The following is a 13,276-nucleotide window of genomic DNA, read 5'->3' as shown; positions in this document are numbered from 1 at the left end:
AAACCCCATCCCCAACCATTTTTTGTCCAACATCTGTCGAATATTCCACTTTTGAGCCAATATTATTGTTGATTGGCAGTGGGTGTGGTCCACCTTGGTTGTGGTCCTGGAAAGAGACTGGTTTTTTTCGTGTGCACTGGCAAGTTGGTCAAGGGGGATTGTTTCATCTGTATAATTATTTATTTTATTTTGTTGCTTCTCTACTCAAATGGTGGATTGCCGAGGACATGAAAATAGGAATTCTTTGTGCATAGTTTACGCCAGTTTCATCATTCTACAATTGAGCAGTATTTTTTGAATTTTTTTTTTTTTACCTAATAGTTCATGCCATACTTGCCATACTTTTCTATGCATGTCTTTGTTTTTAGGTCCTCCAATATTGTTGCCACCTTTTTTAGTTGATGAGAAGAAAGGTCAATTACTGAAAGAAATGTTAATCATATTAGTATTAACATTTGGAAGAAAAATATTTTTCAATGGAGAAAAAAGTGGTATTATTGTTGGGATATGATAGATTGTGGTTGGTTGGGTTTTAATGACTTTGTAAATTTTTTTAGGGAAGTTTCATCATTCTACAATTGAGCAGTATGATATATGTGGTTGGATGCTATGGCTAATTTCTTCTTATTGCATGCTTGATTACACTGCATATTTGCATGTTTGTAGGGAGCCCTCTATGCTCATATACCATCTCTAGCTACTACACTAACAACTTAGTATTGTTTAGATTACAAATTGAGCAGTACTATTTCTGTAGGGGAATCACATTTTAAACAATGTGATTATCTATCGGTTAGGGTTTAGGGTACATTATTTTTCCCAGTATTGTTTAGATTACAAATTGAAGTGAGAATAATCTTTTGGCAAGCTTGATTTTATTTTTCTTTTATGAGCTTGATTATTCTCTCACATGTCAGTTATATATTGTTAGGTTCATATTATAAGATGAACAGGAGGAAGAAAGATTTCGGGATAGGAGACAATGAAAGCGAATTCTACGATGGAAAGATGAAAAAGGTTTGTGAATTTTAATTAGTGAAACCCATTAGGGAATTGTGATTACTTCTAATAATTGTGGGTTTCACCGTAGAATGAGCAGTCAATGTCGTCGGCATCTATGACATCATCGGTGAAAGAGGATATGGAACCTGTGCAGTGTAGGTGCGGACTTACAAGCCCAATTATAACATCCACTACTATAAAAAATCCTGGGAGGCGATTCTATGGGTGTGCTATGTATGACCGTAAAAAGGTATTTGAATTTGGATAATTTGGTTTTACGAAATAGTTATTACTTTGTGCTTGTTCGTAATTATCAGATTTTTTTTTGTGTAATTACAGAAAGCTGGCCAATGTCCTTTTTTCCAATGGTATGACAAAGAAACCTGTGCTCGCGGAAGGGAGGTCCTACCTGCGCTGTATAAACAAGTTCATTCCCTGAAATGTGAAGTGTCATTACTTAGGGGCAAACTAAAGATCCAAACATATTTGTTGGTTTTTTTGTTGGTGATTTGTGTACTGTTGATTTGTCTAAGGTTGATGGGGCATTGAGGCATGGGAATGAGGCAATTAGATTATTATCAGTGAAATGGACTATCTGTTTTGTTGTTGTCAAGGATATTGTTTACTTACCTATGTTGTCCACGTGGATATATGGTTATGTCTTCTATGTAACAATTACGTAAAAATCCTGCTTGTTCGTAATTATCAGGTTGTTCGTAATTATCAGGTCGGCTGATTACTTTTATGGAACAACTATTTCCATGCATTAGTTTTATTTGTATGCGGCAATTTATGATTATTTGTATGTTGCTCTTAAGTCTGAAATATTGAACCCTACAATATAATTTGCAGGCATAATTAATTTTATCCGTCCACTAATACAATCTGGAATTGGTAATTGTCATGACGAAATTTAAAAATGTAATTCAATAACTAACAGTACATGTTTAATGCTTAATGAACAACATTGAAGCTAACAAGCACATAAAGTCCCAAAATGAATACCCCAAATGTTTTTATATTACAAACATAAAACCAAAAAAACCCGACATATCACTTGATTATAAAATGGGTATGCGGGAAAAAGGCACTATGAAGAGATCTGATAAGTTTCAGCTTGTGATCATTGCGTGGCACTACTTCCACGGCTTCTTAGTACACGTGTAGCCCTACGTGTACTACCACGATGTGATGATTCCGCTGTTGCTTCTGCCTGTGGTTCATGTTGGGATCCAAAGGATGCGTTAACAAAAATAATAATTATTTGCAGATACCAAAAAAAAAAAAAAAAAAAGAAGAAAAAAGAAGAAAAACCGGAAATCAGTGTGAATATTACAAATTAAGCACAAGTATATGAGTTTTTTAAGTACAAAAAAAAACTGCAGACTAATTTACTAAATTAAATCACCAATTGCAAACATTCAGATATTAGTGGGCAGCTATGGAGTCATCGGGAAATAACAGTTTTGTTAATAAAAAAAAAAAAAATAAGAGTTTAAAAACTTGAATTTTACCTGTGACTGAGTAGCCCTACGTGTACGCACAGTTGGCTGTGATGACTCGTGGGCTTCTGCCGCTGCCTATGATTCATGTTGGGATCCAAAAAATGCGTTAAAAAAAAAGGGGGAGGGCGCGGGGGAATCATCGTGAAATAAGAGTTTTCTTAACCACAAAAAAAACTTGAATTTTACCTGTGCCTGAGTAGCCCGCCGTGTACGTACACTTTGCTGTGATGACCCGGGGACTTCTGCCTCTGCCTGTGGTTCATGTTCGGATCCAAAAAATGTGTTAAAACAAAAAAAAAAAAAATGAGACAAATGCTTATTCACCATATGTAAACTTGATAGAACATTCAGATATCATGATTCTCGCTTATAGATGGACATCAAGTAAATAAGTCAACATCTATTTCCTACAACATAAGCATCAAGTTTAACTCAACAGTAAAGCTGTCTAGAATATACCCATGTAAGTAACTCAAAATACAGCAACCTTAGTAACCCAATGAGCATGTTTAAAAAACTCAAAAATATTTTCTAATTCTAATAGCCAAAACAACCCTTTATTTCAAGTAATTTCTATTCCACATGTAGCTTCCATAGCTTCATCTATGTACCACAACAAACCAATATAACCAAGCATTCTTAAGATACACCCTTCAACAACCAATAACAAGAATTATTTTTCATCTTCACAATCCAACTTGTAATAATTTATCCAATCAAGTAACAACACTTCATCACTCACAAAACAATAAGAGATATCATGCCTTAATCAAGGGAAACATCCTCAAACCACCAAACAATTCAATCAAAACACCCATTTTCCATCGAAAACTCCACCAGAAATAACCCCAGAAATCCGTTACTTTAGCTTTTTCAGTTTCAGCCAATGTCTACAAATATCCAAGAAATCAACCCACAAATTTGTGTTCAACTCTCCCCAATCGGTATGGACCAAGAACTAAAACTTCATTTTAGCCATAAAACAAAAATCGGAAACCAACCCAAAACTAAACCATAATCTGTTAAACACAAATCAGAACATCAAAACAATGTCCATAAATTTCAGCATGAGAACATTCCACTAAATTTGGCCAAAACAACAACTAAATCAGTTCCATTGCCAAACCAAAAACTTACAAAAATCTACACAAAATTTCCAACACCCAATCAGAATCAGAGAGACAATCCAACAAGATCTACCTACAAAATTTAATAATTATTATATTACTTGTACAATAATAATTAAGTTAACAAATGTTGGAATTGTTTTACTTGTGCTTGAGCAGCATCTTTTTTCGGCTTATATTTCTTTGGTTTCCACCTCTTCCGATCCGGGTTCAAAGGTAAATGACAACCTTTATAATTATGCCCTAAACCCCCACAATTTCCACATTTAACGATATATCCACTACGGGTTAGCTTGTAGGGGTTAGTCGGCTCATCTACAGCTTTTCGCCTACTAATCTTTGGTCGACCAGGAGCCCTTCTAATGATAGGTGGCTGGATTTCATCGCATGGATCATCAGCTGGCCATGTCTGTGGACCTTCCATGCCATACACTCGAGCTGCATATCCTTGCATATACTTGTCCATCTTGTAATAATCATCCAAATAATCCTCTGGTTTTTGTTTATGCATGTAAATTGCAGCACAAGCATGTGAGCAAGGGATCCCACTCACCTGCCATCTTCCACATGTGCATGTGAGATGATCTAACCGGACTAAACGCCGTGGCTCGTATATGTGCTCGATCTCAAACTCCAACTCATTCTGCCACCGACTAATACAATTCCTTGCATCGCTTTTTGACCTCTCCAATTTTTTCTGGATCTTTGGGCATATTGTGTAGTGCGTCGACCGGATTCCATTCCTTTTCTGCTGGAAGCGTGCCATTATTTGCAGACGAATTTCTTCAAGCATAGTCAGTATAGGCTTAATCCTAGCTTCCTTAATCCACGCGTTAAAGCTCTCAGCCAAGTTGTTTAATAACATATCACTTTTGGTTTGGCAGTTGAAAGCATGTCTGGACCATGATGCTTTAGGTACACCACTAAGGTAATCGTGTGCACCTTTCTCCATTGACATTATATTCCGCATGTGATGGTCAAACGCATAAACATTGGAGGCACGTGCAGCCCCCCACAACTCATCCTTCATAGCTTTCCCTGTGTAGCCTTTCGCTTTGAGGTTCGCATGTAGGTGCCGAACACAAAAGCGATGCTCAGCGTGTGGCAACACAGCCTCAACCGCAATTCCAAGCCCCTACACACATAAATTTATGTTAAATTATATGTAATAACATAAAGGAATAAAATAATACAATAAGAACATAAATAGTATTTTACACCAAATACCTTCTGTCTGTCAGACATTATAGTCCAACCAAGTCCGCCATCTGGCCCGCATAAGTCCTCAAATAAAATGGCAATAAACCACTGCCATGAATCTCTTGTCTCTGCCTCGGCCACAGCAATTGCAATGGGGAACATATCGTCGTTGCCATCCTTGCCTATGGCACACAACAATTGCCCCCCATAGTCCCCCTTCAGATGACAAGCATCTAAACAAATTATGGGCCGACACCCATGTATGAACCCCTTCTTGCATGCATCAAGACAAATATACATCCTCTGAAAGAATGCTCCATCTCTGTGTACAAAAGCACTACTACCAGGGTTGGTGCTGAGTATTGCCATTGCATATCGCCGTGTGAGGCGATATTGCTTAGAGTGCCTACCAAAAATTTGATGTAATGCCTCCTTCTTCGCTCTATAGCAACGATCAATAGGAACATCGACGTTAAGGTCTCTCTTCACCCTCTGTTTCAATGCATATGGTGTCCACGTGGGGTCATCCTTGAAGTCCCTCTTATAAGTACGAACAAGATACTCAACATCGCATCTGGAGTTTTCGTATTGATTACCACAAATATGAACCGGGTAGTACGTCTTAATTTGAAAACAAGTCCTGGTAGCATCAGTAGAGGCATGAATCCTCCATGAGCAATGCCCTAATTTACAGACTGCACTCACCCTACTCGTGTCATTGTGCTTGTAGTTGTAATCAAACCCTTTCTGCACAGCATGCGTCTTCAGTGCCTTCTTGAATGAACCTGAATCTGCAAATTGATCCCCAAGCTCAAACGTCACTGGAATCTTCAAGTCATGCTTCAGATTGAACTGTCTATACCGCTTCCTTTTTTTTCCAACCTCGCCAGCGTCACTTTCTTGCAAACTTGCAAGACCATCACTTTCATCATCAGATTCCTCATCCCCCAAATCGGCTCCTTTCTCACCTATGTTAATGTCAACTTTTTCCCACCATTTGGACGTCCCATCCTTCTCTTTATTGACCTCAGCAGCATCATAGAAAAGGTCCTCATCCTCGCCATCAGTTGCTTCGAAGTCAGTCAACAACTCCTTGATAACTTCATCAATATCCTCTTCCACTTTCTTCTTCCGTGGCCTACCACCACGTCCTTTTTTTTTGTACCAGTTTCGGGCACGGTGTCTGCACCAACATTCGGATTGTCTTCCTCGTCCGGCAAAACCGGTTGAGCAACCCGTCTCCTTCTTCTTCTGCGTACTGAAAAAATATATACAAAAATTAAAATCAAAAATCAAAAACAAAAGAATCAACTAATTAAAAACCATAAATAATCATGACAACATAAAGTTAGTTGCTGGTGAATATTATTTCTAAAAAAATAAATAAAATAAGAATCCAACTCAATTTCAGTTTGTATGTACCTCCTCGGCTGGTGGTCGGTTTCCCGCTTGGTTTCTTGGATGGCGTAATAGAACGGGCAGCCTTAGTTTTAACTCGTGGGCTTTTGAAATGTCTTGATTGAGAATTTCCACCTTCTCCACCTTGACCTTGTACATCTCCATCTTGGCGTGCAGCATTAGGTATGTCCTCCATCCCTAAAAGAAACAATCAAATTTGTTGTTAGTCATTCGGGAAGGGAAGGCTAAGTGTTGTCATGATATATTATTTGAAAAACAATTAAGTTAACAAATAAGAAATAAGTATACTACCTTCAGCCCTAGGTATTTCATCCACCCTGTCACCTTCTCCATCTCCGTCATGAAGGGGAGGACTAGGTATCTCACCCACCCCGCCACCACCTTCTGCATCTACATCATGACGGGGAGCCGTAGGTATCTCACCCACCCCACCACCACCTTCTCCATCTCCATCATGCCGAGCAGTACTAGGTATCTCACCCACCCCGCCACCACCTTCTCCATGTTGTCTTTCAACAGCTTCAAGAAATAAATGCTCCTCTACCATTATAGCACTGTCCACCATATGCTCAACATATAAATGAACATCTTGTGATCTGTACTCAGCCATAATATTTACAAAATCTACAACGTCTGCATCACTATTTAAAGATATCACTTGATTATGTGGACTATCACCGACATTATACCAACATCTAAAGTCGCTCATGTATCCTAAGTCACGAACCAACTCTTTCACTTCCCACATACTAAAATAGTCAACATCATAGCCTTTCACTTCATGGACGTCGCCACCAATGTATTTAAATGGGGTATGGGTCATTGTCCCACCGTGGTGCATGATTATATTGACAGCCATATCTGTAAACATATAAAAAAGTGTAAGAAAAATATAAAAGAGTGTAAGAAAAAATGTTTGTCCATACAAGAAAACACAAAAACAATAATATCTATCTATTGCATGAAATAGATTACGTGCATGTTTTGGACTCAAGATGCCCAACTTAAGCTGATACATGTCCATCATGATTGCTAAATATTAAGAGAATGCGATATTTACATGATGTAAAAGAGCGTTTACAATAGACTATTTAAATAAAAGTTAAATTAGAGAAGAAAAATTTATTTTATCAAATTTAAAGAGCCACTTTTAAAATGAGACAAATTTCTTCCAAACTAATTGGGAGGAAATTTCATTCAACCTATTCTAACTTAACTTTTTCTCATTTAGTGTCTAAGAGCATCTCCATCAATAATAGTCCGAATACCTACCGAAAAATTACACTATCTACTTTAGCTACTACTTTTTCTCTATGATCTCTCCAACAAATTATCTATTTCTTTCACTACTTGCATTTAAATATTATTTCTCATTCTTATATCCTTGCATTTAAATGTTATATTCTTTTTTTTTTAAGTATACGTTGACATTGAAGTCATTAAATTATTCTTCCCAAATATTATATTGAAAAATATGGAATCAATTTCAAGTATTCAATTGCCATTGAAATCATGAAGTTATTCTCAAGCATTTAAAAATAAAAAATAAAAACGTGTAATCAATAGAGGACCATGTAAACTAGCAAATACAAAGCCATGAGTGTGATCAACAATAAGTATCAGAAAAACAAAGCAACATAAAACAACCGACCAAAGCAAAAAAAATGAAACTAAATGGAAATATCTAAAAAAAAAAAGGAATACAAGAGAAACAGGAATATCAATAAACAAAGGAACCCATTGATTTTTCGTCCATTGTTTATTATCTAGTGCGTGAAAACCTATTCACTGTTCACACTAGGTGAAAAATCTGCAACTTAGCTATTCGGTTGGAAACCAAAAATGACTCAAAATAGTCAAATCTGACTATTTTAAGTCATTTGGCTACTCTTTTGGAGATGCTTTAAATAGGCTGATTAGTTTATTCACTATTCACACTATAAACTTTGGTTATTATTTGTTCTCTCTCACTTTCTTTATTTTACTCTCACTCTCTCCTCATCTTTTTTTTACTTTTTCTCACACAAAATAATATTTAAAGAAAGTAAATAGTATAACATGCAAGGTATTTTTTTCTTTGGCTCCAAACTGATGGAGATGCGATAACATGCAAGGTATGGAGATGTAAGCAAAAAAGTTTGTCGGTGTAAGCTCATGAAAAACAATTTCGATATATAAGTTAGTAGAAAAGAAAAGACGTAAATAATGTACAATAGGAATGTACGGTTGTAGGTATTTCCCTCATAATCGAAATTGCAACCAATTTAAGCGGTTATTCATTTTTAAATAACCGCAACCATAACCGATATGCCGATTAGCGGTTAATTGTAAATGATACAACGTTAATCATAATCTAATCCATAAAGTTCTTTCACTTTTTCCATTGCAATTAGAGTAACCATTCAAAATTACTGAACTTCACCAAATGTTGAGAGAAAAATTGAGTGAGCTAAAGCTTTTTTTTCTGTTTTTTAACAGTATATTGGGCAAGTTGAGTTGTACATTAAATGGAAGGAAATTAAGCCCCACATAAAAAAATTGGTAGAATCCCTTCTGCCTAACACGACAAAATCAGTCTCTTTCCAGGACCATACAGTGCACACGAAAAAAATCAGTCTCTTTCCAGGACCACAACCAAGGTGGACCACACCCACTGCCAATCAACAATAATATTGGCTCAAAAGTGGAATATTCGACAGATGTTGGACAAAAATTGGTTGGGGATGGGGTTTCGACCAAAATCTTCCAACACAACAAGAAAATTCAAAACACAACTATTAAAGGCTTCCATTTCAGTCAATCAACAAAACCCATAGAGAAATTTCGGAAAATACCTTCGTCGAAACCAGATTTTTCGGATTCAAAATATTGTGAATCGACGGAAACCTAGCCGGAAAAGTGACGCCGAAATTGATGGTCCAAACGGTGGGTACTGTCGCCGGTGGCCTCTGTCGCCGGTGGGTTCCGTCTCCGGTGGTTCTGTCGCCGGCGGAGTCTGGGTCGGTGGCGTCTGCTGCGTCGGTGGCTCGCCGCTGCTTCTATCGGGTGGGTTTCGTATGGTCCGTATGGTCCGAATGGGTTTCGAAAATAAACCCCTCAAGTTATATAAAACGCACCGTTTTGGATGGTCCAAAACGGTGAGTTTTATATCCTACGTGTCCAATGTGAACACGTAGGATACAAAAATTCCACGTAGGTGGACTTAAGTGAAACGGTTCGTTTCATTCAAATAACGGCAGTTACCAAAATTTAACGGTATGGAGTTTCTAGTAATTTCGAGTGACCCAAGGAGTAAATTTTCGAAAAAAAAAACCGAGGGAGTTTTTAAAAAAGGCGTGTTTACCTAAGGATTTTATATACAATTTCCCTAATATCAATTAAGCATCTATTTAAATTGAAGAGGTTTAAAAAATGAAAAAAATGTATTTACTTTTTTGAATTGATGAAGGTTGCTTTTATTACCTTTTGTGGCAGTTGTATGCGTACGTGTTACACAACTCATCCTTAGACACGCAATTTTGTCGTTAACGATCGAAGCAACATATGGTCGAAATTGTCAACATTTGATCTTACACTTTTGGGTACCACAAGATCTTTTCAAAGTTAAGACCCCCGCCACCTCACGGAACATTCTCTAGAACTGCTGGGTCGCACGACGTACACGTTAGAGTTTCTTGCTTAAGACCCCACTTCACCGATGATGCAGCCTGATTATGTCTTGATAATTATTAGTGATACGTTAAAAAAATGATTAAATTAATAATCAATTTCGTATCCTCGTAAGTAAGCATTTGGCATGCTATTGGAAACTCAGTGATCCTATTCTTCAACGGTTCATGAGCTCTTGAAATGGGAAAAGAATACTCTTCATTTCATTTGAAATAGAAAATATTCATTTAGTGCATTTAGGAGGATAATATTTCTTCATATTTTTTTAAGAGCAAATTTTTTAGACAAATTTATCCATCTAATTATATTCACTAAAATAATATGCACTAAAATAATATAAGAGAAGATCCTTTTCGAAGGCTGGCAAGTGAGGAAGTAAATTCCGTGTGGTTTCTGCTAGCCATGTTTTTTCAAAGTTAGAAGGCCACCACTTGTCGGAAACAAATGGGTCCCAGGTAGGCCGAAACACTCTTGTCAGTCTCTAGAACAGCAGGTGTGGATTTAATTTTTTTTTTTTTATTAAGAAGTTAAACATATATTTAATGCATACATTTGTAATTGACAAGTGGGTCAATGATTAGAACATTCAACGGAAATTCTAGCAGATATTGCCTACAAGTAGTAATATGTTTTTTTTTTTTTAAAAAAAAAAAAAGTTTAAACTTCTTTAATTAGACATATGGATAAGGGTTGGTGAAAAGGCACAGCGTGGACCCTGGTGCACAAAATATCAAAAGTTTAAACAAAGTGTTGGATCCTTTGTTAAAGAATGCTGCTTGCCTCGGCTATAAATATCAGCAAGAATGCTGCTTGCCTCACTCGGCTACTACTTACAAGCATTCAAGCAGAGGCTAATATTCTGTTTCTCTTGTAAGTTTTTGTCCATCGATCATCTTTTCTTTTCTCAATTTTTAATTTCACTTCTAGCTTGCTCTATGGTTTTGCTTGTTTGTTGTTATTATTATTATTACTATTATTATCTTAATTGTCACTTGTTCTTATTCCTCCAACATGATAATTCATTCTAAGATCGGGATAGGAAGCCTCAACATCGACCTCTGCAATGGCTGCAAATCTTGTCCGTGAACAGGAGTTTCAGAAGAAACTCTCTACATCTGACATCGAAGAAGGAAGAGTCTATTTACCGGCCCAGCTTGTTAAAAAATTGGGTCTCGTAGATGGAACTACGGTGACTGTTTCTGACGTTCAAATGAATTCCTTGACAATGAATTTTTGTATGCGTCCTGATCAAAGAGCTTTTCTTGGCAAAGGATGGCGCGACTTCGTTAAAGAAAAGGGCTTTAGAAAAGATGATATCCTTACCTTTTATGTGTTGAGGCCCCAAGGAGGAGGAATAGGGCCAACACACTTCCAGATCATTAGGCACGACACTGCAAGGAGAGCAGTCGTAGGCCGGTTTGATCTCAACAAACCTCCTCCTCCAGAGGAAAAAAGGGGTGCAAGAGAATTTGATCTCAACCGTCCGCCTCCTCCAGAGAATTAGGGCGATCTCTCTCTGTGTCGGAGAAAGTGATTCTTCTGCTTTTACGTTGTTTGAAGTTCATCATGCATGTGTTGATGAGTGGACTATTATCTGTGCTATTTTGTTTTCTCTGTCGTCCTCCAGTATTGTTGTTGTTGGACGCCATTTGAATAATTAATTAATGTAATGCTTGGGGTTCTATTAGAATATTGTCTCAAATATTAAATTGCACGGTGATTCAAAGGCTCCCACCTTGGTTGGAAACAAATGGGTCCCAGCAAGAGAGTATACTGTATGTCCATGTGCCAGCACTAGCTGATCAGACTCATAGCGGTTATTGGACAATTTTCAAATAAATATAAAAAAAAAAAATAAAAAAAAAAAACCAAAAACCAAAAACAATTACATCAAGAATTTAAACATTCTAAATTATTGAAGATTAAAATAATTTTCGTCACATGTTCACCAACCAAGTACGAAGTCTTTTTGATACACACAATTTACAAACAAACAAAAGTCAGTTGCACTTAAGAAAGTGGATCGAAACTGTAATAGATTTGATTGATGTGAGAAAAAAAGTAAGAATGTGTTGTATAAAAAAATGAAAAAAAATTTGTTTTATAGTGATTTTTTTATTTGAATATTTATAAAAAGTAATTGATGTAATATAAAAAGTAAAAGTATTGTAATTGATTTTAAATTTTTTTTTTAGAATTTTAGGTCCGGTCCACTTTCAGTCCTGTCCTTTGGTAAACGGTGCCTAATAACCAGCTCTTCTAACTCGTACTGTTGTAAAAGTGTCTTTCAAATTTCAGTGCAAAAAGCTCAAATCACAACCAACCAACAAAAGGTTCGTTGGTGAACTTTAATAAAGACAAGTATGGAGTCCGTACCACGGACAGTAATGAGACCGAGTTTACGGGAAAGATTCAGTGGTGTGGGTCCCAAGCTTGTTTTTATGAAGGTGTTGAAGATCAAGGTTTTAACTAAGGTTGCGTTTGGTCCTTTGTTATAAGTCAAAATTGTTTAATGCCGTGGAGTAACGTTATGTATTATTTATTTTAGTTCACAGCACATGTGAATATGTGTAATTGAAATAATTGTTTAATGCAAGCCCACAAAATTTGTTGCTCGGAAAAAAAAAAAGAAGTCCAGAAAATTTGTTGGAGCTGCTGCTGCAAGTCCATCACATCTATATGCTATGATTTGAAAGTCAAAGATCATGTTCTGTAATGATTATTGCTTTGATGAGGAGAAGTAGTGGGTGGCCAAGGGAGTAAGGAGGAGAGTTGAACATCTTTTGTAATTTATATACCGATAATAAAAGATAATTATTTCAATTTTATTTGTGACACTATGAAAGCACTTTCTGCTAGATTTCACACCAGAAAAATAAAAAGATAAGAAGAAGTAAATTCACTCGTGTTTGTCAAATCTAATCCAAAATGCTCAACACTTGTCCTTTACTTGTTTTATGGAACTCCAACTATGATGGCTAATATTCCTCCTCGAGGTTGGACTTTATTAAACGTAATGGTAACTCCAACACTCAGATTAAAATTGTTCGCCGTAGCGAATTGACTCCACCCTCCTTGATTGAAATAATATTCGTTGCCATTTTTGCAAAGACGAATTTTCTTGGACTTACTGCCAGTGCGAGAGTTAATCAGATACACTTCAACATCTTTCCTTCCATTTGAAGGATAGCCAAAAAATCCGGTAGCCTTTGACTCGTCTATATACACTGTACCATCATTTATATCAGCTCGAGTCAACGACTTTGAAAAGGAATTATCTCCGGATGTTCCAGCCATTGCAGAATTTAAATTTGAGCTTAACAAACTGCTCTTCGTCTTCTTCTTCGGATCCTC

At 36.7% G+C, this 13,276-nt stretch overlaps 1 protein-coding gene across 1 annotated transcript; it reads left to right on the top strand.

Moving 5' to 3' along the window:
* Nucleotides 1-931: 931 nt before the first annotated feature.
* Nucleotides 932-1,747, top strand: LOC132176448 (uncharacterized; the record flags this gene model as incomplete). The annotated part of the gene is given in 3 exon segments (XM_059588654.1): nt 932-1,017; nt 1,091-1,252; nt 1,342-1,747. Coding segments are annotated over 3 exon segments (458 nt in total), but the record flags the coding sequence as incomplete, so codon positions are not given.
* Between the last annotated feature and the right edge of the window lie 11,529 nt (nt 1,748-13,276).

The sequence above is a fragment of the Corylus avellana genome, chromosome ca3, assembly GCF_901000735.1.
Source record: "Corylus avellana chromosome ca3, CavTom2PMs-1.0".
Lineage (NCBI taxonomy): Eukaryota > Viridiplantae > Streptophyta > Magnoliopsida > Fagales > Betulaceae > Corylus > Corylus avellana.
This window is presented reverse-complemented; position numbering and strand designations above follow the sequence as displayed.